The 27168-nt window shown below is 44.8% G+C and overlaps 1 protein-coding gene and 1 long non-coding RNA gene across 5 annotated transcripts in view; one reads left to right on the top strand and one right to left on the bottom strand.

Annotated features, from left to right (window-relative positions):
* Positions 1–1178: 1178 nt before the first annotated feature.
* Positions 1179–4239, bottom strand: LOC120245574. 2 transcript variants are annotated; one of them, XR_005531833.1, is made up of 3 exons: positions 3952–4239; positions 2936–3073; positions 1179–1564 (listed from the first exon to the last, which is right to left on the bottom strand). It is a non-coding gene; the product is annotated as an uncharacterized LOC120245574 (long non-coding RNA). The 2 variants fall into 2 exon arrangements; XR_005531838.1 differs by lacking the exon at positions 1179–1564 and adding an exon at positions 2326–2432.
* Positions 4240–4351: 112 nt separating this feature from the next.
* The window catches only part of FBXO21 (F-box protein 21), a 45001-nt gene continuing 22184 nt past the window's right edge, over positions 4352–27168 (top strand). For 2 of the 3 annotated variants that reach the window (XM_039229426.1, XM_039229355.1), the window contains exons 1-7: positions 4352–4607; positions 5474–5609; positions 7896–7990; positions 14376–14497; positions 17460–17606; positions 17910–18046; positions 19160–19296. In XM_039229426.1, coding sequence (XP_039085357.1) covers positions 4369–4607; positions 5474–5609; positions 7896–7990; positions 14376–14497; positions 17460–17606; positions 17910–18046; positions 19160–19296 — 1013 coding nt within the window. In that variant the 5' untranslated portion in view covers positions 4352–4368. The remainder of the gene's footprint in view (positions 4608–5473; positions 5610–7895; positions 7991–14375; positions 14498–17459; positions 17607–17909; positions 18047–19159; positions 19297–27168) is intronic. The other variant, XM_039229510.1, reaches the window with a different exon arrangement.

Here is a 27168-nt window from a genome sequence, read left to right as displayed (position 1 = left end):
GGGGCGCCTGAGTGGCTCAGTTGGGGCTGAGTTGGTTGGGATTCTCTCTCTGCCCCTCCCCTGCTCACATCCACCCCCCAGAATAAATAAATAAAATTAAAAAAAAAAAAAAAAACTAAACAAACCTTCTGACAGTAGTAAAACCCAGGAATGTTTTCCTTATGGGCTTGAGAAACATGTCTTTGAAATGTAAATATCAAGGAAGCTAGAGTTCTTATCTCCCTGTGACCTTGGGGGTTTAGCTTAAGCCTCTGGTTCCAAACTGTAACCACTGGCCTGTGGTGAAGATAAGAAGTTTTAATACTTCCTTGAGACAAAGGCAATTTGCTAGCACAGTGTGTACCCCCGATTGCCAAATGTGCTCAGGACGAGCTAGGAAAGTTGTGATCGGGTCCTCAACCTTGAGGACAAGATAGCATTCATCTCGAGAGCATGTATGTGATGCGGTACTTGGCTGTATATGAAAAGGGTGTAATTTCCCTCTGTGTAATCTCACTAGCGATTGCGTGCTGTGCCTCAAGTCTGGTTTAATGCCTGCTCACTATTGAAACGACTCTTTTCTAGAACTGTGGAGAGGATTTTCTGGATTGGCAGGAGACTTGAATTTTTTCCCAACAGTGTCTTGGTCATCTTTGATCAGAAATGGGCAGAGGGAAGGCCTGGATGGCATTGATAAGAATATAAGAGTTGTTCTTAAGAATGGCCTACCGATCACCGGTGCAGCCGTGGGATCTGCGTTCCACCTAAGGAGCTGAAAACTTTGTTTACTAAGGTCTCAGTGTCATTGGGACTGATTTCCACATTCTCGGGGCCAGGGTGAAAGCCAGGGGGACATTTAGGAGCCACACTGGGGACAGGGACTGAGACTGTGGCTGAGGAAATGGAGAGAACGAGACAGATTAACAACCATTGGGAGTGACCTGTTTAGAGAAGAAAATTGCTTCCTCATTCCAAAAGAAGAAAAAAGTTTTCTCGGAGAAACTGAGGCAGAGAGACCATAACCTCTGTTTGGGCATTTGAATACAGATAGTGTTTCCCCGCACACTCAAGGCAAGATCCTAACGTGTGTGCAGTGGTTGACAGCTTGGAAATCTGGACCCACCACCACATTCCAATTTAGAGCTGCCCAGCTAGGCTTTTTCCCACTTCCTGATCCACAAAATCAAGGACACAAAAGCAAAGTTGTACTATGCTGTTTAAATCTTGGGTATATTTGTCACGCAGCAGTGGTGACTGACATATGTGCACAGTTTCGTTAATAGGAAAATCTGATGTTCCCTCCCCGCCTTTGCCTCAAAAAGTGATATTTACTCAAAGAAAAAAAATGACATGAAGTCCATCCCTTGGCTCTCTTCACTCCCCCTTCCTGCTCCTCTTCAGCCCCACATGGACTGAACCCTGGGTAGGCTTAGGTAGCAAGACAGCCCCTCAGATGAGGTCAGGGACATTGAGGGGCATCTCCTCAATGGAGGTGTGTAGAAGGTCTTGACGTCTCAAAGAGTCTTCTTGTCTTAGGAAGATTTGTTTTTTTGTTTTGTTTTGTTTTTTAATGTTTTATTTATTTCTAGGAGAGAGAGAGAGAGAGAGACAATGTGAGCAGGGGAGGGTCAGAGAGAGAGGGAGTCACAGACTGAAACAGGCTCCAAGCTCTGAGCTGGCAGTCAGCTGACGTGGGGCTCAAACCCATGAACCGCGAGATCATGACCTAAGCAAAAGTTGGACACTTAACAGACTAAGCCACCCAGGTGCCCCAGGAAGATTTGTTTTTATCCCCACTTTAGATATGAGAAAACCGAGGCACAGAGCGGTTAACCTCTATTTGGGCATTTGGATGTGGATGGGGAGGGAGAAAGAGTTGCCAAGGATGGCACCAAGTTCCGGGTTTGCAGGAATGGATGGATGTCAGTGTTTCGCAAGGCAGGAAACACTGGGAGAGATCAAGGTGAAGTTGCTGGAGGGTGTCTGTTTCCTCCTGGATACGTTGAGTTTTACGGACCCAAAGGGAATGTCGAGTGAGCAGTTAGTTCAGCAAGCCTAGATCTCAGAGGAGCAGAGAGAAATGTGGACATTTCGAGGGGGTTTAGGGCGCCTGGCTGGCTCAGTGGGTGGAGCATGCGATCTTGATCTCAGGGCCACAGGTTCGAGCTCCACATTGGATATAGAGATTACTTGAAAAAACTTCCAAAAATAGGGCCACTTAAAAAATAAATAAAGGCAAGTTCTTTAAAGAGGCAACTGAGTTAAAATGAGGTCATCAGGATGGCCCCTAATCTAACAGGACTGGTGTCCTTCTAAGAGGAGAATGGGACACAGACGTACACGGAGGGAAGACCTTGTGAGGACAGAGGGAGAAGATGGCCATCCACGAGCCATGGAGACAAGCCTCGGATGAAGGCCACCCTGCCCACACCTTGAACTCAGACTTCTGGCCTCTAGAACCATGGAAAAAGAAATTTCTGTTTAAGCCATCCACTCTGGGCTGCTTTGTTACAGTGCCTTAGCAAACTAATACAATCAGTGACGTACTTTTGAACAAATATATTGAGGTGAAATTCACACAATGTAAAATTAAACATTTCAATTTTTTTAAGTGAGCTCTACACCCCACAACGACCCTGAGATTAAGAGTTGCATGCTCCTCCAACTAAGCCAGCCAGGTGCCCCTAAAACTAAACGTTTAAAACTGAGCTACTCAGTGGCAGTTAGTACATTCACAGTGTTCAACCACCACCTCTACCTAGTTCCAGAATACTGGAACAGTTTCTCCCCATTCCCCAATAACAAACCTGCATCCAGCACTTTCGCTGTGTCGGGCACTGTTCTATGTACTTTACCTCTATGTGCTCATTTAATTCTGTTGACAGTCCCGGGAAGCCAGTATTCGTATTATTATCCACATTTTACAGATGAGAAGCTGCCCCTCAGAAAGTCTTACCTGCTTGAACTGAACAGCTCATTAGACAATTGCAAATAAGACAGTTATTGAGGGTCGGCTACGTGCAGGGCCTGGGCAGAGTCACTGGGCACCCACATGTGTATCAAATATAGTCCCGATGCTGAAGTTGCTTTTGATCTAGGAGGCAAGATGAACGTTGAATAGTTACAAATTAAGTAAGTAATGACAAGACTGAAAAAACCTGGGAAGGAATCATACTTGGGGCAGTGGGGCTGAGGTGAGGGAAGAAAGGTCGTCTGGAGAAAGAGAAGGAGTAGCTAGGAGGAGGATATTCTGGCACAAAATATATTCTAGGCAGTGGGGCCAGCATACATGTGAAGGCCAGAAGTGGAAGGAAAGAGATCAGGCTGGCTGGGGCGTGGCTAGTGAAGGAGAGAATGGCTTCAGATAGGCAAGGAGAGGTAGGCAGGGGTCTATCCCTTTGCAACAGTGTTAAGAGATTTCAGATTCATTTCTAAGGGCAATAGGGAGCTATGGATGGCTCACCCTCCCCTGAAAGTTAACTTTACAACTTTATTCCTTTCAGGGCATTCTGATTTCCGAATTAGGGTGGGGGCCACCTTGTTGAGCCTCTATGTACTGACAACAAATCGTTCTATGCCTGTGTGTCCCCCTCCCCTCCCAGCTGGAATTCAAACTCCTGGGAGGCAAGGACAGCATCTTACTCACATCTGTATCCCCAGGGAACACAGCACAGGGCCTGGGTTAAAAATAATAATAATAATAGTAATAACAGACACAGGCACCAAAAGTAAAGTGCCCACCCACACTTGGATGGCAATTCCTGCTTTGAGGGTTCAAACCCAGGCTCTACCTTTTCAGTGTCTGTGACTTTGAACCAGTGGCTCCCACCTTTATGAGCCTTGTTTTCCTTATTCATAGCATGGGTCTCATGGACAGTACCTAACATTCAGGGCTCGAATAAGGAGAAAGAGCCTGTAAAATTCTTGGCACTGTACCCACTCAAGAATATTAAATTAGGTATTACGACATACTGGTTTAGAGCACAGTCAAGCAGAAGTCAAGCGGATCCGAATTGACATCTAGGACACGGGATTCCAAGTGTGTCCGTTTATCTCCCTGAATCTCAGTTTCCCCATCTCTGACTCAGGGAGATAAGAGTTGATAGGGTTCCTGGGAAAAATCTGATGAGCTCATGCACAGGAAGCGCTCCGGACACACAATTAAGAGGGACTCTGCTTTGATCGCTGGTTCGCGGCACCAGGACCCACCGCACAGCAGTCGGTTTGCGAGAACGGCGCGTTCCCCTGGGTCGGCCGCGGCGCGCGCCGCGGGGGTGTGGCCACGGGCGTGGGCGGGGCGATCTGAGGGCCGGCCCCTCGAGGCGGGTGGGCGGGGCGAAGCGGAGGGCCCTGGCGCGCGCGCGCGGCGGGCCCAGGTACGCGGACAAGATGGCGGCGGCAGCGGTCGACAGCGCGATGGAGGTGGTGCCGGCGCTGGCGGAGGAGGCCGCGCCCGAGGCGGCGGGCCTCAGCTGCCTCGTCAACCTGCCCGGCGAGGTGCTGGAGTACATCCTGTGCAGCGGCTCGCTGACGGCCGCCGACATCGGCCGCGTCTCCAGCACCTGCCGGCGGCTGCGCGAGCTGTGCCAGAGTAGCGGGAAGGTGTGGAAGGAGCAGTTCCGGGTGAGGTGAGCCCGCCGCCCCGCCGCCCGCGCCCCCCGCCCTGCGCCCCCGGGGGCCCGGGCCTGGCCGGCCCGCGCCGCCGCCTCCCGGCCCGCGCGCGCACCCCTCCCCGGCGGCCACCCCCGGACCCCTGCCCGCGGACCGACAGACAAAGGCCTCCAGGCCGCCGGCTCCCGGGGCCCCTGGGGTCCACGCCGCTGCCCAAATTGCGCATCGGGAAGCGCCCGGGAGCCGGGCCCGCCTTAGAGGGTGGCGACGGTAGGATCGCTGCTGATCCATCCCGCGCGCTTCTTTGTGCCCGACTCCGAGCTAAAATGTTTACAGCGACCCGGCGACGCAGCGATCCTAACAGCCCTTGGAGGAAGCGGACGCAGCATCCCCTGCTCGCGGGCGGAGAGCACAGATTTCGGGGTGGGACCGCGGAGAAATCTGGCCTTGCGGGGTAGCGACTTCCCTTCCCCGTGAGCCTCAGGCATCGACTTGAGGCGGCGATCGTTAGACCTGCCTTTCGCCGTTCGTTATTAAGTGAGGTGATGTGTAAGCAGCATGTCCGCGGGGCCCGGCTCTGGGGAGGCCCGCAGGAAATGTTAGCAGCCCCTGTCGTCACTGTTATTGTTGCTGCAACTGTCCCCATTTTATGGATGGGGAATGGAGACGCAGCGTTCCCACTGCCTCGCCAAGGTCACGGCGCGAGCGAGCGAGCGAGTGAGTGCGTGCGTGCCGGGTGGAGATCTGAACTCGGTCCATCGCCAGGGCCCCTGGTGCGGCTAACCCGCACCGCTCTTGCCATGTGTCTCAAAGGCTGCCTTGGATCTCGCGTGTCCGCCTTCGGGTCTCTTGTGAAGCTGAGGGGGTGTCTCTCTCCTTGTAGGTGGCCTTCCCTTATGAAACACTACAGCCCCACCGACTACGTCAATTGGCTGGAGGAGTATAAAGTTCGGCAAAAAGCGGGGTTAGAAGCCCGGAAGATTGTAGCCTCCTTCTCAAAGAGGTTCTTTTCAGAGCACGTAAGCATCTGTCGATGGAGCTCCGGGCTCCTGCCTCCTAGTGGGGCCTGTTTCCGGGTCTGGAGGCTTCGGCTCCTCCAGCCCTTCCACACCCCCCTTTCAGCCCCTCTCACAGTCCCTCACTCACTCAGATGGCCGCAGGAGTCATTGTGTCCTTTTCCTCTATCCAGCACCGCGGAGCCATTTGTCCCTGCTAGCTTTACTTTTCTAAAGCCCGAGAGAGAATGGGGGCGGAGGGGGAGGGACGGGCCGCAGCACAATGTAGAGGGAATCCAGATGAGGTTCTTTCCCTCCAAGGGGGTTAAAACCCATTTTTCCCAGCCTCCCCTTGAGTTTCGGGGATCCTCAGAGATCAAAGGGCTATACAGATTTCACCCAGTAGTTTTCCCCCAAGGGTTGACCAAACGAATACGGTTTTTCTTCTCTCTGGCTTGGAAGATTCTAAGCGGTGGGGAATAGCTTGATTTCTTAAGGTTAACAGAGGATCCGGGGCTATCTGTAAAATCAGAATTATTATTCCCTCAGTTGAATTATCTTATATATCGTTAGCCCCGAAAAGTTTTTGTGTGTGTGTGTGTGTCTGTTGTTTTTCTTAATATTGCTGAAATGCATGGGGTTTCTGTTGTTTTTGTTTTCCCACAAAGTGTCTCAGAATTTGTGTGTTGGGTCCTGGTTCTTTTTGTAACTCTGGGAAGTAGTTCACGCTAATCTTTTTAAGTTTATTTCTTTATGCGGGGTGGGGGGGTGTCTAGAAGTAGAGCCAGTCTGGTTTATTTATTTTTGGTCTGGGAAGTAGTTCACGCTAATCTTTTTAAGTTTATTTCCTTATGCGGGGTGGGGGGGCTGTCTAGAGGTAGAGCCAGTCTGGTTTATTTATTTTTGGGTTGGTTTTTGTTTGTTTGTTTGTCTTTTTTTTTTTTATTTTTTTTTTTATTTAAAGAAACTGTTTGTCCAAAGCGAGGCTTGAACTCATGACCCTGAGATCAAGAGTTACATGCTCTACCAATTGAGCCAGCCAGGCACCCCTGATTTATTTTACTATCATGGTTTACCGAAGATTAATTCCTCTTCTCTTTTCCTTCTTTTCTTTTTTTATTTTTAAGATTTTATTTTTAAGTAATCTCTATACTCTAAATGGAGCTCGAATTTACAACCCCAAAATCAAGAGTTGCATGCTTTACTGGCTGAGCCAGCAAGGCGCCCCGATTAATTCCTATTTTCTCATTTTAATTAATACTGCTTCATGGAGCTCATACATGCAGAGCATTTTCAAGGCTTTTCAAGTTTTGAAAGGGAAAATTGAACTTTGGACAAATCTGAACGTATTCCCCTGGGGAGAATAAAACTAGATATCCCCCAGTATAATTCATTTCTATAAATGAACGTTCTTTGATAATAGGATGGACAGTTTATGTCCTGGATGAGCCAGGCCCTGGCCCGAAGCATTCATTGCAGATTTTAAAACCTGGTACAAATGAGTTTGCATACATGTGTGTATATGGGCGATGGATGTATTTGATGCACTTTGTCCTGCGCTCCTGATTTGCAGCCTCTACTTCTAGTCCAGCTGGTTTTGTGCGCATTTTTGACAGTCTGTGTGTGTGTCCAATAATGATGAATTGTTGTGTTTTTTTTCCTTAGCTCCCTCTTTCCTGGTACCACTGCCTAATTAGAAGTATGTCAAGGACTTTGAACATAGTAGGGATATACTTAAGATTGATCTGGGGGCGGATGATTACTTTGGCTCAGGACCTTTCTATTCCTGTGTTCTCTGCATGCACACAGGTTGACATGAAATTTCCTGGCTACTTTTAAAACAAAGTGGGAGAATTAATGGAATTTTTAAAGCTCATTGGTACCATCACCTAAATTTACAGAGAAGATAGGCCCAGTGAGTTGAGTTACTTGCCCAAAGTACTAGACTTCTCTGGGTCTCTTCTCCTACTTGACTACAACATAAATTGCATGAAATCATTGTGAATTATGGTATTTCATATTTCAAATCCTTGTTTCAGAGCGATCTTTCTTCACGTTAGAGCTCTGAGTATTCACTTTGCGAAACTCCGGACTGTGAAAATATAATTAATGCACAATTGACAAGAAATTCTGAACAAATTATTGTCCCTGCACATGAGTGTTTCCACTCATGGTGAGTGGTACAAGATGGCGTAGGTTAGCGGTTACCACTCCCACGAACAGGATCATGTTTGTGTCTCAGATCTGTGTATGAGAGCGATAGCACCGTTGCCCATTATTGAGGCCTGTTTGTGTATGTCTTCTTCCTAGGTCCCTTGTAACGGTTTTAGTGACATAGAGAATCTTGAGGGACCAGAGATTTTTTTTGAGGATGAACTGGTGTGTATCCTAAATATGGAAGGAAGGTAAGTCACATTTGTGGCAGGGATTGTTTGTTTGTTTGTTCTAATAGTAATGCCCAGAATTAACTGCTGTAATTGGTATGTGGCCGAACCCTGAGGCATGTGCTTCCAAATCTTTCATGTCTTTGCTGTGATTATATTTCTGGAAAATTCCGTGTAAATAATGTAAGTACACTGAGACAATGGATATTTAAAGAAAGCTTACAAAAGTCCTTTCGGAAAGAATAGAGAATGTGTATTTCTGTCTACTGTGTGTCGTATACTGGGACCTATTAATGAATGCCATTTAGTAATATAAACTACCCTTCCTTTGTTATGACTCTGTCTACCATCACTGAATTTGTCTGTTATGGGTTGAAAAAAAAATTTTTTTAATTCTTTAGGCTTGTCTTCATGGATTTTTTTTTTTTTACAATTTCTAAATTTGGGTAAGAAATCATCTTAGTTTGGCCATGAACATTATAGGTATCTGGTTGAGCCCTTCTTTTCTCTCTCCTGATCAAGAAGAATCCATCATCTCTTGATTATTGCTTAAAATTTTTTATGCCTCATATTTTCTGCTGTGAAGGTTAAATTCCAGTTTACCTAAAAGATGACTTGGCTTCCAGTTTAACATCCCTGTGAAAAAGGTTTTCTGCTCTAAAAGTTTGGAAATGTCAGTGATGGAAGCTAGGAAAGCTAGCATCTTCCTTAAGAGAGCTCATTGCGGTGTGTCACGTAAGGTATTTTTCTTGTTTTTAAAGCGATTTAGGAGAGAGGAGTATCTATCAGTGGAAGAACTGGAGGGGAGAGGCAGGATGTGCCACTATTCTAGGCCTTGGATGAGTTCAGATGCAGAGGTCATTTTTCCGTTTCTATTTTGGTTTATCTATAAATGAATTAAAGTATGATCTAATAGTCAGCATCGTGCGGCCTTAAAAATAAAAGCTGACCTGTCTTTTTACGTAGGCATGCATATACTGTAAAACACATAAATGTCACCTATATACCAAGATTTTTGGCTGTTTTGGTTTTGATTTGATGTTGAGTGCAGACTTTTTTTTTCCTGCTTATGCTGTTCTTCCCTCCCTCCGTATTGGTTTCCCTGCCCCGCCCCTGTAATTACTGATGACATGAAGACTTAGCTTGGTCTCCTCTGTGCTGATATACATTGTTGATATACGTGGGGATGGATGGAAGCAGATCGTTATTTCACAAAATTGTGATCATAAAATAGGTACTTTTCTGTATCTTTTTTTTTTTTCTCATTCAGCATTACCTTGTGGAAATCTAATCAGCAGAGTTGATTCATTTTAATCAATGGCTATGTACTGTTTTACAGCATGTACCACAATTTATTTAACTACCCTGCCATTGATGAGTAACCACAGTCTTCTCCATCTTCTGTTCTGTGGAGGGCGGTGTTTTTCGTGGTGTCATGTCTAAGTCATAGGCTCCTAGGAATGAGTGTCCAAGATCAGGCTATAGAAGTTTATTGAAAAACAAAAGATAGTGAGTCCTTGACTGTGGAGACTTACTATCACAAAAATGTCAGTTCTTCTAAAATTAACACATAACCCTAGTGCCACTCCATTTAAGATCCAAAAAGAGTATGGGGACAGGAGTTTGTGTGTGTGTGTTAATTGGATAATATTGGCATAAAATATATCCAGAGCAATAAATTCACTAGAAGAGCCAGAAAAAAACAATTTTTAAATAATTGCAACATAAGACTTGGATCATTAGATGATAGGACGTACTATAAAGCTAGCTGTAATCAAAATAATATGTTTAAATGAAAGTTGAGAGCTACATCAGTGACAAAGAATTATTCAGAAACATGTCCCAGCAAAAAAGACCATCTAATATATTTAAAGTCAGAGGGGGAAAGATGGCATATTTAATGAATGGTATTGGAGGTAACTGAATATTCATCTGGAAGAAATTAGAACATCATATAACAAAATTAAGTTCCACAAGATTAAATAACCTAAATTTCCAAGTTATCACAATGAAAATCCTCAATTCAATTGACTTCGTGTCCAATCTAGGGAGACCTACTTAATCAACACTGATAATACAAAAGCAGTACAAGAATATAGGCAAAGGGTTTTGCAATAAAAAATAAAGTTCCCTGTGAGCAAAGGAACTATAAAGAAAGTCGATAGAATTCTTAACATTTCTAAGAGGAAATTGAAAAATGTACTAAGGAGGAGGACATTCATAGAGCAAATCCAAGTAGCTGAGAATCATGTAGATCTTCAATTTACTCTTCACAGAAATGTTAAATGGTAACGAAATACTGCTTTTTTCACTTATCCAGTTGGCAAAATGACTAAATAGGCACAGCCAGCTAAAAAGTATACTGTTAGAGACTTTTTAGAAGTAAATGTCATAGGTATGTCACCCCTTGGCCTGACATATTTTGAGCCTAAAACAGTTATTTTTAAAGGATGGGGATTACGCTCACATCTGTAAATATTTTGGGATACTGGTGTTCTTGAAGGACCCTGTTTGTTTTCATTCCCAGCAAATGCTTAATTGTGCAGATATGGAAAGTATAGGAAGGAAGAAGGATAGATTTCCAAAAATGCTAAAGCACCAATCTCTAGTTATTTGAAAAACAGTTTGCTTTTATGGTATTCTGGACGGCCTTTTAAAAGAGTACATCTGCAATAAAGGTTTGAAACAGCATAGTAAAAAAGGCATACACTGTACTTGAGAAAATGACCCAGGGTGACCATCACTGAAACACTTCAGTAAATCTACTGGATTTTAAAAGACAGAAAAGTCCTTTGGGCATCCAAGCAAAAAAGATGAAGTCATTTACAAGGGAAAAAAAATCAGAATATCATCAGACTTCTCAACAACTGCTCTGGGCCAGAGGATAAAAAGAATAACATATTTAAGATGCTCAAGGATCAAAAATGTCAGCCAAGGATTTTTATATCCAGCCAAACTGACTTCCAAGTATAAAGGCTGCAGACAAACTCACCAACTTGCAAGGACTCGGGGACTTTTGAGCCCTTCGTGAGAAATGTTCTAGAAAATGAGCGTCAGACAGTCAGAACAACCAGAGCGACATGGACACAAGGACTAATGGTGAGCGTCAAATCCGTATTTACTTGTAGGATTCAACCCAAGTGACACTTCACAGGGTCGAAGGTATTATATGTAATGGCCGTAAACCCTTTCAGTATAGATACAGCACAACTGCTTAAAAAGATGAGCAGAGAATAGGGGAGAATGTAAGCAAAGTAAATTTAGCTGCTTTCATTACTCAGCAAGGTGATAGATACATTGATCTCGTTATTCTGAGGCCAGGTATGTGTATGTTTCTAAGAGAGACGTGCAATAAAGCAGATGAGTAACTAGGTGACACTCTTAAGTCACCTCTGGTATCCCGGAGAAGTGGGACATTCCTGGAAGAGAGAAAGCTATAGATACACAATAGGGAGAATGGTTAAAAACTATTGTTCTGAATTTGATTTAGAAGTGTCAATATGAATTCCTGAGATATGTTTATTTTTTAAAATAATACTTCATTGTTTGTTAAGGAAGCTTTGATTGAGGACCATGTCCTAAGAATAATATAATTTTTTACATTCAGTGACTTTTTGATTAAACTCCTGAGATAGATTTAAAAATAGATAGGTGTGTGCGAGTACACACACATGAAGACATGAGATTTATTATTTCTATCCATTGATAAGGTTCAGAAACAATAACCAGCCTAGTAGAAATGATAATCCCTGGCACCCAGATGGTGGTCTTAATATACCATTTCCCATCAGAAGAAGCCAGGGTGTCATGGAAGGGGCTGAATCTCGGTCTGATACAGGAATTGTGAAAGGTGAGGCCGGAGAGTCTTGGAGGCGGGGAGCCAGATATCCGGAGAAGTTCCAATGCTCCATATTGTGAGTGGTCAGGGGTCAATGTGGAGAGGCTTCCGTTGGCCAGAGAGGTGATCTGAGCAGTTGTGTGGGTAACCACTGGAATGGAGTGAAACACACCAACTGTGTTCAGCTCTGTTAGTTCATAATAATACTTAGCAGCAACTAATCATTCTCCCCTGGAGGATAATAGAAATCCAAATTATTACCATTTTGAAAAACACTACAAGGAAAACCTGAGCATTTATCCTGCCTTTCCTATATGTTGTGCCGGGGGGGGGGGGACACCAAATAGTAGATGAGAGAAATGCTTGTAGAAATGCTCTGGCGCATAAATGAAGAAGGGCTGGTGGACTTAGAATATCACCGTTTTGCGACCTCTAATGCATGAACGGACCCAGGCACCGAGGAGCAGTGGCCGCCCGCGTCAGCAAAAGAGACCGCCAAGGCATGACTGCCTCCCGGTAGAAGGACTTCACTCCCGCCTGCGAAGTAGTCTTGCCAAATGAAGAGAATCTGAATCTGATCCAGCCTCCACATCCAATTTACAGGAAATTCAGAAGACAGAAGAGCATGGGAAACTATACGTCGTGGATGCATTCAGCAAATGCCACACTGGGGAACTGCAGGTCACACAGCCAGGTTTCTTCAACACGTAAAGCGCAAGGGAAAGGAAAGATGGAGGGGGACCCTGTGGATTAAGAGACTTGAAAGACCTCAAAACCGGCTAGAGTGTTTAGGGATGCGTGTTTGGTGAGGCAGTGATGAGCGCGGAAGTGCGGAGTTGTGGTCACTGTAGATGGGAGGGGAGGTCCTTGGGCAGCCTCCGGGGGATCCACACAGTTTCGTGGCCTGAGTGGTGGGTACAAGGGTGTTTGCCTTATACTAATGCATCAAGCCCAGTTCATTAAGCTGCGTGCTCGTTTCATGCAGTTTTCTACACTGACATACTTTACAACTCCAAGGTTAAAAGGCCAGCGGGACCTAGCTCTGCCGACATTCATTTACTAACCGAAGACTGGGGGTCCTTTACTTCTGAAGTCACGCAGATAAACCAATCACTGTCACCCCGTTTCCCATGATCCCCATGTACATTCGGCATGTGTGGTGAAGCGTTTCATCCTCTCGGCAAGTATTTATTGAGCATCCGCTGTGTGCCAGACCTCTCCCGGGCACTGAGGACACGGCGGTGAAAGCACAAAAAGTCACTAACCTAGTAAGATGATTTAGCACATTAGGAGAGGAGAAGGGGCTGTGGACAGATACTAACCAGGGAAGAGGGTGAAGCGGGAGAGGGGAGAAGGCCTTACTCAAAATGGCGTTTGAATGAAAACCTGAAAGGAGGTAAGGGTGCAGATTGCAGATCTCCAGGGAAAGAACGTTCCAGTCAAGGACCTGAGCGCACTGAGGCCCCAAGTGAGCACCACCAAGTGTGATGGAACAGCAGAGAAGCCGGTGCGGCTGGAGGCCAACGGAGATGGGGAATCGGGCGGACATGGGGGACCGGGCGGACATGGGGGACCGGGCAGAGATGGGGAATGGCCGGAACCAAGGCCAGAGAGGTAATGGGGCAGGAGTTTAAAGCAGCTCTTAAGTCGTCATCAGGACCGGAGCTTTTACTTTGAACGAGGTGGAAAAACCCTGGAGAATTTGGGTTGAGGTTTTTGTGCTGTGACTTCACGTGCTAACTGGAGCGCCCTGGCTGCCGTGGGGAGGGTAGAGTGTGGCGGGGCAGAGTTTGCCACCGGGAGCTCTGAGGACGTTGCTGGGCTCGTGAGAGGTGTTCACCTGGCTGGTAGACTTGGAAGGCAGAGCTGACAGCGCTGGTGGGTGGGTGGGGTGCTCTGTGGGAGTAGGCCCCCAGGGTGTCCCGGGGAGCTCCAAGCTTTGCAGACTGATGGCAGTGGGAGTCGCGCTTACCAGAGACAGGGTGACTCTGGGAGGGAAGGCATGTGTAAAGGCCTCCCCAGGTATCGGAGCGGGGACGTGGAGTAGCAGTTGGACGTGTAGGTCTGGAGTTGCCAGGAGAAATGCCTTCTAGAAGATAAGCTGAGGGCTGTCCGAAATAATATTCGAGAGAGGGAGATGGGAGGAGACCACCCTGGCAGTGATCGTCGAGAAAATCAGCCGCCCCGGCCTGAGCTCCCGAGACAGGTGCCCAGCGGCCAGTGGGGGATTCCAGCCACCTCACCCCTGGCTCCCGAGCCCCAGCCAGCTGCCCCAGCTATTCAGGTTTCTCTTAGATTTCCTTTTAGTCAGTCTGAAGCCCGGCAGGTCAGCGTTGCTTGGATTTCAGCAACAACTGATTTGTGTTACATTACAGATGCAAAGTCCTAAGTTGTGTTGTCTGCTTCTGTAATGACAGGTACTCTGTGGCCACGGACCAATTGTAGTTTTCTTGTGAAGTGGATTCTTTATGTGCTGTAATTAGTGTGAAGTTAAAAAAAAAAATAGGGAATTGGAGGTTCTTATTAAAAGTGTCTTGATTCTCATTGACTTGTGTGCTTGTTTTCCAGAAAAGCTCTGACCTGGAAATACTATGCCAAGAAAATTCTTTACTACCTACGACAGCAGAAAATTTTAAATAACCTAAAGGCATTTCTTCAGCAGCCTGACGATTATGAATCGTATCTTGAAGGTGAGATCTTAGAGATGATCTTCTGACAGGCAGCCAAGCTGTCGCTCACAGCAGCAGTGGACACTGTCCCTGAGGGCAGAGCAGTGGAACGTGGACCGGGCTGCGTGGGCTTCTGGAGGTGGGATCATATGGTCTGATCACTTAGGCAGGCAAAAGTGCTCGGCCTACAGCTAAGATTTTGCCAGAATATTTGACTGTCAGTTGAAGACCGTGCTTTCTGAAGATGCACTGTCAGTTCAAAGCATGAGGCTGATGTTTTAGCTATTGAGGCTAAATTCCCTGTTTTTCTAAGCTTTCAGGCATCATTTCCAAATCAGAAATAAATGTATCCAGTTTTGTCTCCCCGTGACCTCAAGCAGATCCCTTCGCCTCCCCGTTTGGCGTTTAACGAGGACGAAGTGTCCTTGTGTGTCAGGGAGGCTGCTTGTCCACAACAAGAAGTGAGGAGGAAGAAGTCCAGTGGACGGACACGATGAAGGAATAACTTTTTGTTCCTGCTAAGTTGGGCAAGAACAAAATGTGACTTAATTTTTTTTAACTAATTTAAATTCCTAGCATATCACACAAGCACTCCCATAAATCATGGTTATGAAGTACAGATAGGCCTGTCCGTTTGCTTTCACTCCCTGCTCCCCACAGTTTGCCCAGGTCACCGGTTTCTCCTCGCCAGCGCTTCCCTCCTGCTCACACCCCCGTTTGATCACTTGTCGCGCGGGCCATAACCAGCTCTCTCAGCCTGCAGCTTGCTGAGCAGCGCTTGTTTTCCTGAGCCTCATGGCTTCTGACCCCCTCATGCTAGTCTAGCCTGAAACCTGGCCTTTTCTGCACTCCGTGTGACCAGCTGATTCCCTTCTTCTTTCTTGTTTTTTTTTTTTTTTTTTTTTTTTAAATGAACCCTTTGCCTGGTTTTGGGGGCCTTCCGTAATCCAGACCTCCCCTGGTCCCAGACTTTTCCCCGTCACTCTCCAAAACACACCCTTTGCTCAGCCAGTACTGTCCTCCCTCCTGGCTTCATGTCTTCATTAGTGGGACCGCCCTCTTCAGTCCTGCTTGCCCACGAGAGCTCAGGTCACATTTTAACTCCCGTTGAGTTTCTGCTGACTGCCGTAACGTGTGCAGATCTTACTCCCCTCAGGAGAAGTACAGGCAGTAGCACTGACTAGTAGCCCGTGGCGCGGTGTCTGTTTTAGATGCGGGCATTAAGTGTCCCGTGTCCCTGGTCCTTAACATTATTGTGATCTCTGCATACTCCACGGTGCCCAGTGTGGATTCTTGCTGATTGCATAAAATTCTCATATCCAGAAGGAAGTGAAAAATCTGCTTCAGTCGATTAAAATCACAACAGCCTCACCACCCTGGAGTTCTCTGTGTGTACTGGAGTTGAGAGTCACCCACTCTTCTGTTCATTCCACAGTCAGGAATAACTTAACAGGGTCTGTTTTCTATGGCTTGTTTCTAAAGACGATTGCTTCTTCTTCATCTTCCAAATAACAAAGTAACATGATTTTCTAGAAGTCCTCCAAATCTGTACTGTAGGCACTGGGTAGCCATTACAGGTTTTTAAGTGGTTGAGCAGGAAGTTGACTCCAGGATCATGACAAGAATAATCTGATACTATTAGTGAAGTCTAGGAATCGTAGCATCAGGACGGCATGGACTCTGGAGAAGTTCTGCAGCCAGCAGGTGAGGAAACTCCATCCCAGGGAAGTCCAGGAGCCAGCCCCTGGCAAGATTGGGACTGGGGTCTGGGACTCGTGTTTGCTGCTTTCAGCTCCTCTCGGGTGTTGAGTAGGGGGTAAAGATCCCGAACTGAATTTAAATGACTTGAATTTAAAATGACACACAGGGGCGGCTGGTGGGTGGCTCAATTGGTTAAGTCCTGACCTTCAGCTCAGGTCATGATCTCACAGTTCGTGGGTTCGAGCCCCTTTTTGGGCTCTGTGCTGACAGCTAGCTCAGAGCCTGGAGCCTGCTTCCAACTCTTGTGTCCCTCTCTCTGCCCCTCCCCTTCTCATGCTGTCTCTTTCTCTCTCTCAGAAATAAATAAAACAATAAAAAATAAATAAAATGACATGTAAGTAATAACTGCAGCTTCCCAATTAAAAATGTCTTATAACCAACTGATCAAGTTAGCCCTTTGGCATCTGGTTAGAAAATAATCTAAGGTAGGGGCACCTGGGTGGCTCATTCATTTAGACATATGACTGTTGACTTTGGCTGGGGTCATGATCTCACAGTTTGGGTTCGAACCCTGTGTGGTGCCCTTCATCAGGCTCTCCCCTTGCTGGGGCAGAGCCTGCTTGGGATGCTCTTTTTCTAAAATAAATAAATAAATAAGAAAATAAATGAATAAATAAGTAAATAAATAAGAAAAGAAATGGAAAGAAAAGAGCCTAGGGTAGTAAAGAGCAGAGCAGTGATGTTCAAGAGACTGTCTCCTTGTGTGAGTCTTCAGCTACACATCCCCTGAGTGTCCCTGTTTGTGTAATTCAGAAGTACAGTTGTCTCCAAAGTTCTTTTACCGTTTCACCCTTGAGGGGTACAGTTTGCAGAAATACGTCATTGTGAGGGCTTTCGGCTTTTATATTTTGTTTAAGTAAAGGAACGTGGCTTACACCATTAAGCTTTTCAGAGCTCTTGGGAAGGTCTCCCTTACAGCTTTTATTCGTCTTTCCAATAGACTTTGGCAATCTGCTGCATATCACGTGATCTCTTGAGTCCATAAGCTTTGGGTGAGAGTTTGGTTTATTTTTGTTTTTTTAAAATAACGTGTGTAAACTCCTTTGTTGTGAGACTGTTGCTCCTTTGCCGTGGATTAGCAGCGGGGTCCGGCACCCACGGAGGAAGCTTATCTGGTAGGACGGTGGAAAGAAGAACAGCCCTCGGTGTCTGCGCTGCGTGACCAACTACTAGGAAGAGGGTGAAAACGGAACCTATTCAGTAATTTCCCGTTTATTTTCAGGTGCCGTGTATATTGACCAGTACTGCAATCCTCTCTCTGACATCAGCCTCAAAGACACCCAGGCCCAGATCGACAGCATCGTAGAGCTCGTCTGCAAAACCCTGAGGGGCATCAATAGTCGCCACCCCAGCTTGTCCTTCAAGGCAGGTGTGGAATTGCTTTGGATCCAGCTGTATTTGCAAAAGAAACCCTAGCAGAGCAGTGGGTTGATGCGAGAAATTCTGTGGTGTGTTTCCATTATGTCACCGAAAAAGCAGTTAATGCCCCAGCCACATGTTCACCTGCAAAAGCGTAAAAGACTAAATTCATGTGCTTTTCTCCGCCCTGGCGTGGCAGCGCCTGCTGGTAGTCGTGAAGACGTGGCCAGCGTCTGCGCGTTACAGCTTGTTTGGGATGCTGGTCACAGCCTCGCGCGTGCTGCTGTCCTCAGAGTAGTTCTCTGTGTTTCAGGTGAATCCTCCATGATAATGGAGATAGAACTCCAGAGCCAGGTGCTGGACGCCATGAACTACGTCCTTTATGACCAACTGAAGTTTAAGGGGAACCGAATGGATTATTATAATGCCCTAAACTTATACATGCACCAGGTAAATGTGGGTGTATTGAAACATAATCATCTGTATTTTTTAAAGCTCATTTTTGACAAATTGTATAGTTTTGGAGCACAGATAACATTGTCTTTTCATCTCTCAGTGCCCAGTGAAACTCACTTTTGCCTCTACTCTCAGGATATTGCTGTGGATTTTTATTTCTTTTTAGTGTTCTCTGTGTGAAAACCCTTGAGATAATTTCCTGTCCAGAAATACATATTTCTCTGACGTTGTTTGTTTAATTTGTATCTTATGAACACTAAGCTATGAAACTAATTGGGTCTTTTTTCTGCACTGGCCTCTAAACGGGTTGGAGGAAATTTGGCCAACCATTTTGGCCAAATCTATATTTAGTTTTTATGTGCTTTCTTCTTGGCACTGTGTTTAGATCTATTCTGTTGCTCTGTATGCTACCTTAATTTTTTTCTGTCATATTTTATACACTCTGTGAAATGGCCTTAAATTCTTTTGGGATGAACAGCCTATCCGCTGACAGCGGAGCCTGCTTGCCATTTTCTCTCTCTCCCTCTACCCCTCCCCTGCTCACTTGCGTGCACCTGTGCTCTCTCTCTCTCTCTCTCTCTGTTTCTCTCAAAGTAAATAAGTGAAACTTATGAAACAACAACAACAGAAGAACATCCTAGATCACAGGTCTGTGGACTTTTCCTGTAAAGGGCCAAACAGGCATTTGGGCCGGGCAGGCTCTGAGTCCCACGGGCTTAGTTCTGCCATTGGACTTGAAAGGATGCACAGGCATCACAAAAACAAACAGGTGTGGCTGTGTTCCAATGAAACCGTATATATGGACAGAGAAACTTGAATTTTATGTAATTTTTAATGTGTCACAAAACAGGATTCTTTTGACTTTTCTTTAAGCACTAAGAACTTTTAAAGCTCTTATGCAGTCCGTGCAGAAACAAACGGTGGACTTGGCCCACGGACTGCAGTTTGCAGACGCTTGATCTAAAGAAAGCAAAGATTCCTCCACTTAAGCCACAAAACCTAGTGTCATTCCATATGCACAGTGAGTGCCTAGTAAGGACTTGCTTTGAAGGTATGAAAAGGTATGTTTCGTTTCTGTGAAGCTAAAGGATTTTTTTTCTCCTTTAGGTTTTGATTCGCAGAACAGGAATTCCGATCAGCATGTCTCTGCTCTACTTGACAATTGCCCGGCAGTTGGGGGTCCCCCTGGAACCTGTCAACTTCCCCAGTCACTTCTTGTTAAGGTGGTGCCAAGGTGCAGAAGGGTGAGCCACCTACGCCGTGTTGTGATTGGCCCTTGGGACTCACTCCCACTGTGTATGAGGAAGTGGAGTAACTGAACGGAGGTTAACCAGAGCACTGGTGGTGGGCAGCTGGCTAGTTCCTTGGCCATCAGTGTCCGTACTCTGGTTCTGGGAGGAGGGCACTGGATCTTTCTGTGTTACTGCTTAAAACTGCATGGGAGTTTACAGTCATCTGTAAGTAACTATAAAGACTAGGACCAGGGGCGCCTGGGTGGCTCAGTTGATTAAGTGTCCAGCTTCAGCCCAGGTCATGATCTTACTGTTCATAGGTTCCAGCCCCACGTTGGGCTCTGTGCTAACAGCTCGGAGCCTGGAGCCTGCTTCCGATTCTGTGTCTCCCTCTCCCTGCCTCACCTCTCTGTCTTTTTCTATCTCTCAAAAATAAATAAACATTAAAAAAAAGAGTAGGACTAGAGGGGCTTCTGGGTGTCTAAGGGTCTGACCCCTGATTTCTGCTCGGGTCATGGTCTCACCGTTCCTGAGATCAAGCCCCATGTCTGGCTCTGCACGGACAGCTTGGAGCCTGCTTGGGATTCTCTGTCTCCCTCTCTCTCTGTCCCTCCCCTACTGCACATGTGTACTCTCTCTTACTCTAAAGTAAATGAACTTAAAAATGTTTTTTAAGTTGATGTATTTTGGAGCAAGAGAGCAAGAGTGAGGGAGGGGCAGAGAGAGATGGAGACCTAATCTGAAGCAGGTTCCAGACTCTGAGCTGTCAGCACAGAACCCGATGTGGGTCTTGATCTCATGAGCTGCCAGATCATGACCTGAGCTGAAGTCGGACACTTAACCGACTGAGCCACCCCGGTGCCCCAAAATAAATGAACTTAAAAAAAAAAATCATAGGACTGGGAGTTCAAGGTTTTAGGTGGATCGTAAAGTCCTTTTGTTGGAAAGCAGATCAGATCAAAGAGTTTTTTTTTTTTTTGGTCTAAAGAGGAGCCTTGCTTTTGATTTTTAAGTTTTTATTTAAATTCCAGTTAGTTGGTGTCCAGTGTAATATTAGTTTCAAGTGTACAATTTGGTGATTCAACGCTTCTGTACAACACTTGGTGCCCTCACAACACATGCCCTCCTTCATCCCCATCACCTGTTTCCCCCACCCCCCCACGCCCCTCCCCTCTGGTGACCATCAGTTTATTCTGTGTAGTTAAGAGTCTGTTTCTTGGTTTGCCTTTCTGGTTTTTTTTCCTTTTCCCTTTGTTTTATTTCTTAAATTCCACATATGAGTAGAATCATGTGGTATTTGTCTTTCTCTGATGTATTTCGCTTCTCATAATACCCTCAAGCTCCATCCACATCCTTGCAAATGGTAAGATTTTATTCTTTTTTATAGCTGAGTAATATTCCATTGTAAACATACCACATCTTTTTTATTCATTCTTCAGTTGATGGACACCTGGGCTGCTTCCATAAGTTGGCTGTTGTAGATAATGCTGCTATAAACATTGGGGGCATGTATCCCTTTGAGTTAGTATTTTTGTATTCTTTGGATAAATACCTAGTAATGTGATTGCTAAATTAACTTTTTGACGAACCTTCATATTGTTTTCTGAAGTGGCCGCACCAGTTTGCGTTCCCTTCCACCAACAGTGTGCGAGGGTTCATTCTCCTTTCTCCGCATCCTTACCCACACCTGTTGTTTTTTGTGTTGTTGACTTTCACCATTGTGACAGTGTAAGCTGATATGTCATTGTAGTTTTGATTTGCATTTCCCTGATGATGAGTGGTGATGAGCATCTGTTCGTGTGTCTGTTGGCCGTTTGTATGTCTTCTTTGAAAAAATGTCTATTCGTGTCTTCTGCCCATTTTTATTGGGATTATTTATTTTTGTAGTATTGAGTTTTATGAGTGTTTAAAATCTATTTTGGATACTAACCCTCTATTGGAGCTGTCATTTGTACCTGTCTTTTCCCATTCTGTAGGTTGTCTTTTGGTTTTGGTGATTGTTTCCTTCACGGTGCAGAAACTTTTTATTTTGATGAAGTCCCATTAGTTTATTTTTTGCTTTTGTTTCTCTTGGCTCTAGAGATGTGTTTAGAAAGAAGATGCTACCTGTGCTCCCCTCTGTGATTTTAATGGTTGCCTGTCTCACATTTAGGTCTTTCATCCATTTTGAATTTATTTCTGTGAATGGTGTAAGAAAGTAGTCCAGTTTCATTCTTCTGCTTGTCTAATTTTCCCAACACGATTTGTTGAAGAGACTGCCTTTATTCCATTGGATAGTCTTTCCTGCCTCATCGAAGATTAATTGACCATATAGTTATGGGTTCATTTCTGGGTTTTCTGTTCTGTTCTACTGATCTAAATGTCTATTTTTGTGTCAGTACTAGACCGTTTAGATCCCTACAGCTTTGCAAGATAGCTTGAAGTCCAGAATTGTGATGCCTCCAGCTTTACTTTTCTTTTTCAAGGTTGCTTTGGCTATTCGGCGTCTTTTGTGGTTCCGTACAAACGTTAGGATTGTTTATTCTAGCTCTCTGAAAAATGCTGCTGGTATTTTGAGAGGTATTGCATTAAATGTGTAGATAGCTTTGGGTAGTTTACACATTTTAACATTATTTATTCTTCTGGTCCGTGAGTGCGGAATGTTTTTCTGTCTCTTTGTGTCTTTACTTTCTTTCATCAATGTTTCTGGTTAGGTTTGTTCCTAGGTGTCTTACGATTTTTGGTGCAACTATAACTAGGATTGATGCCTTAATTTCTCTTTTTCTGCTTCATTATTGGCGTGTAGAAATGCAACAGATTGCTATATGTGGATTTTGTATCTTACGACCCTACTGACTTTGTGTATTGGTTCTGACAATTTTTTGGTGGAGTTTTTTTGGGTTTCTACATAGAATATCATGTCCTCTGCAAATAGTGAAAGTTTGACTTCCTCCTTGCCAGTTTGGATGCCTTTTCTTTCTTTCGGTTGTCTGATTGCTGAGGCTAGGACTTCCGGTACTGTGTTAAATAGCAGTGGTGAGAGTACACATCTCTGTCTTTACCTGACTATAAAGGAAAAGCTGTCAGTTTTTCCCCATTGAGGATGATATTCGCTGTGTGTTTTTCATGTGTGGCCTTTACAACGTTGAGGTATTTCCCTCTAAACCTACTTTGTTGAAGGTTTTTATCATGAACTGATGTTGTACTATGTCAGAAACTTTTTCTGCATCTATTGAAATGATCGTATGGTTCCCATCCTTTCTTTTGTGAATGTGGTGTATCACGTTGACCGATTTGTGAATATTGAACTACCCTGGCACCCGGGAATAAATCCCACTTGATTGTGGTGAATAATTCCTTTAACGAACTGTTGGATTTGGTTTGCTAGTATTTCACTGAGAATTTTTGCATCTGTGTTCTTCAGGGATATTGGCCTGTAGTTCTCTTTTTGAGTGGTGTCTGATCTGGTTTTGGTATCCAGGTAATGCTGGCGTTATAGATTGAATTGGGGAGTTTTCCTTCCTTTTCTATTTTTTGGAATAGTTTGAGAAGATTAGATATTAACTCTTCTTTAAATGTTTGGTAGAATTCCCCTGTGAAATCACCTGGCCCTGGACTTTTGTTTGCTGGGAGGTTTTTTGCTATTGATTCAATGTCTTTGCTGGTTATGGGTCTGCTGGCTATGTTTTCTGTTTCTTCCTGTTTTAGTTTTGGTAGTTTATATGCTTCTCAGAATTTATCTATTACTTCCTGGCTGTCCAGTTTGTTGGCATATAGTTTTTCATAACAGTCTTTTAATTGTTTGTAAATCTGTTTCTCCTCTCTTATTTGTGATTTTATTTATGTGGGTCCTTACCCTTTTTTCCTAAGTCTGGCTAGAGGCTTATCAATTTTATTAATTTTTTTCAAAGAAGCACCTCTTGGTTTCCTGGATCTGTTCTGTTGTCTTTTTAGTTTCCGTATTATTTATTTCTGCTCTAATCTTTGTTATTTCCCTTCTGCTGGCTTTAGTTCTGTGGGTTTTTCTTTTTCTAGCTCCTTTATGTGTTAGGTTAGCTTGTTGATTTGAGATGTTTCTTACTTCTTGAGGTAGGTGTGTATTGCTATATACTTCTCTCTGAGGACCACTTTTGCTGCATCTCAGAGGTTTTGGACCTTTGTGTTTTCATTTTCATTGATTTCTATGTATTTTTTTGTTTATTCTTTTTTTTCCTGGTTGACCCATTCATGTTTAGTAGCATGTTGTTTAACCTTCTTGTATTTGTTGTCTTTCCCAATTATTTCTTGTGGTTGACTTCAAGTTTCAAGCATTATGGTCAGAAAAGATGCATGGTACTATCTCAGTCATTTTGTATTTGTTGAGGCTTGATTTGTGACCTAACATGTGATGTGTTCTGGAGAATGTCACTCATGCACTTGAAAAGAATGTGTTATCTTGCCCTTTTAGGAGGGAATGTTCTGAATATATCTGTTAAGTCCATCTAGATCAAAGAGTTCTTAAAAGAACGTCTTACTCTGCAGTCTTCCATAAAACCTTCCCCCTTCCTCCCTTCCCCTGGGGGGGGGTGGGCGGGCGGGAGAGAGCAGGGTAGCTGTGTTCTTCACTCATGTGCAAAGCAAATGCTCAGTTTCTTATTATCAGTGATGTTCCTTTTAGATACGATCTGTGACTGATGTGTATTTTATAGACCAGGTCACTAAGTTCTGTTTTGTTCTTTAAATTTGGTGTCCTGTCGGACAGAAAACTTTTCAGCTGTAGTCTCGCTTTTGTGAAAGAAATCGTTCACAAATAGTCAGAACTATCTTCTCATTAAATGTGACATTTAGGGGCGTGTGGGTGGCTCAGTCGGTTAAGCTTCCTACTTCGACTCAGGTCGTGATCTCACAGTCCGTGGGTTTGAGCCCCGCGTCGGGCTCTGTGCTGACAGCTCAGAGCCTGGAGCCTGCTTCGGATTCTGTGTCTCCCTCTCTCTCTGTTCCTCCCCTTCTCGTGCTTTGTCTCTCTCTCTCTCCCTCTCTCTCTCTCTCAAAAATAAAGATAAAAATAAATGTGCCATTTAGAGGAAAAAGAAACAGTTATTTAATTGTATCCTGTTCTTTGAATGACCTTGTAATATCCTCTGGTGAGTGATGAGCAGAGCTTTGAAGTCTCGGCTTCCTCTGAGCCTTGGTTTCCTCCTCTGTGAAAATGGAGCACAGGTTTTTCAAGTGGTTGGAGGATCGAGATGGCCCAGTGCGTTACACACCTAGCAGCATTTGTGAAGCACGCCTAGAAGAGAGGTGTCACTTGTCTCTGTGTCTCTACCCGTTAGTTTAAAAAATAAAACCTGTATAGCTGGAGCCTAGGTATTCTTCCTCATCCCCTCCTTCTTCCTGTCCTCTGCAGAGATAACCGCCAGTTACCTGCAGGGTTCTGTTATTTCCATGCCGATGTTTATAGTTCATTACGTGTGTGTATTTCCTTAAAGGGTAGGCACGGGCGACCTTCTTTTCCAGATACCCTTTTCTAAATGTCTATGGCATGGCTGTTTGGGTAGCAGGTACCCATTTTCCATTATTGTAAACAGGAAGTATGCTTTCTCAGTCCATTCTCTCGCCCTAAATAAGCCACACCAATTTCCCCAAATATCTCAAAAATAATTCTTAAATGCCCATGTAATAATCCACCAAGGATCTCTGCATGACATAAAGCATTTAAAACTGCAATTACCATATTATTTGCCCTAGAAACTTACTGCTGGGCACAGGTGTGCATGGTAACAGTCCCATTTCTCCTCCTGGGGCTACAGTGAGTGTACACGAATAGTGCACATGAGCAGCGAAATAATTTGTCAGTGCCCCAGGCACCGGGCAGAAAGGAGCCCTGAGCCCCTGGCTGGGTCCTCAGAGCGAAGGAGTCAGGAGGCTGGTGAGAAGAGTGGGGGCGCACAGCCTGTGAAGCAGCATTCGGCCACAGGCCCTCTCCTCGCTTGGACCCATGTTCCTCATGCCCTCGGCCCCTGATCTGTCCCTGCACCAAGACCGCGTTGCGTTGTTTTACTTACTGTAGCTTTATCTTTCACTAGTATCTGCTAGGTCAGACCCCCCCAGCGAGTTCTTCAAAATTTCCTTGGCTATTTTTAGGCTCTTGCTCTTCTGTAGATTTAGAATCTGTTCACCAGCCTCCTTGAGGAGCCCAGAGGGTGCTAATTGGCACCAGAGCTCCCTCTGGATTGGATTGATGAGCTACTATGGGCAGTGTTGTCGGTGTTTCACTACTGAGTCTGCGAACGTACACCTCCCTGCACATGTGAGCTGTCCTGTATACCCCCACAAAGATTTCTTTGTTTTCTTCATGAAAGTCTTTCTTAGTAGACTCCTTTGTTAAGTACCTTAAATTTCTAGTGCTAATGTAAATGGTAATTTTTAAAATTACATTTTTTAAGTATTGATGGCTTCTAGGGATATGATTGATATTTAGGTATAAATCTGATAGTCATCTCCTTCGCTGAATAAATTACTAGAGCTAATTGTCAACTCCTTTGGGTTTCCAGTATAGATGGTCATATTGCCTACGAATCATGACAGTTTTGTTTCTTTTCTCTCTAGCCCTTGCATGTCTGTTTCTTTCTTTCTTTTTTTAATTTTTTTTATAGTTTATTTTTGAGACAGAGCATGAGTGGGGGAGGGGCAGAGAGAGAAGAAGACACAGAATCTGAACCCCGCATGGTTCATGTGGGGCCCGAACCCATGAACCATGAGATCTGACCTGAGCCGAAGTCGGACGCTTAACCAACTGAGCCACCCAGGTGCCCCTGCACATCTGTTTCTTATACTTAACTCTGGTGGCGGGGCCCTCTTACACGAAGTTGTGTAGAAATAGTGACAGCAGCTACCCTGGTCTTGGGTATGACTTTAGGTAGAAGCTTTTAAAACGTCATCATCAAGCATGTTTGGAGTATTTCCGTTCATTGAGATTATCAAAGCTCCCTTCTAAATTCCTAGTTTGCTTAAGTTTTAAAAAATTAATTTATTGTGTTTTAGAGGGTTACAGAGGGTGGGAGTGAGCAAGGGGCAGAAAGAGAGGGAGAGAGAATCCCACAAGGAGCAGGGGGCATAGAGAGATAATCCCACTCAGGCTCCCCCCGCCGCCCTCTCAGCACAGAGCCTGAAGTGGAGCTTGAGCTCATGTACCAGGAGATAGAATCTGAGCCAAAGTTGGAGTCTTAGCCAACTGAGCCACCCAGGTACCCCTGCTTAAGTTTTATTAATAAGTAGGCATTCAATTTTTTTTCCCCAAAATCTGTTTTCTGTGTCTACTGATAAAATAATACATTTTTCTCCATATGTGCTGAAATATTTTAACATTCACTTAATCCTTTCATTCTTGGGGTACATCTGTCTTAATCATACGGATTTTTAAAAATACATTGCTGTATTTGATTTGCTCCTATTTTATTTAGGATTTCTGTCTATAAATTTGTGTGAATTTGTGTGGTTCTCCTAAACTCACAAAAAGAGTAGAAGAGACTCTCTTGTTTTTTGGAACATTCTGTCTTGCTCCAGGAAATATATTAGTATGACTCTAGGAAGAAATCTGGGGTTTTTTAAGCAGCCCAAGAGAAAGTCTCCTGCATGCTTTGCAGTGGACATAAGATCAAAGTGGAACAGTTAGCACTCAGGAAGAAAAAACGCAACTGTCCCTGAAACAAAGACCCACCTCAATCCCCCAGGAGTCCTCTGAGAATGTTCTCGGTAACGGTGGTGAGGACTTGCTTCGTGTGACCTCTTCCCACGGCTCCGCTCTGGCCACCCCCCCCTCCCCCGCAATAGTACGGTTCCTGGGAGGGGTGGCATGGGGGAGTGCAGGGGCTCAGCTGTCTGCTTAGGAGCCGGGTTCCCAGGCTGAGCCCTGGGTGATCCCCG

This window comes from Hyaena hyaena, unplaced genomic scaffold, assembly GCF_003009895.1.
Source record: "Hyaena hyaena isolate Hyena2069 unplaced genomic scaffold, ASM300989v1 scaffold_0, whole genome shotgun sequence".
Taxonomy (NCBI): Eukaryota; Metazoa; Chordata; class Mammalia; order Carnivora; family Hyaenidae; genus Hyaena; species Hyaena hyaena.
The sequence above is the reverse complement of the archived record's forward strand: the minus strand, read 5'-3'. Positions and strand labels throughout refer to the sequence as shown.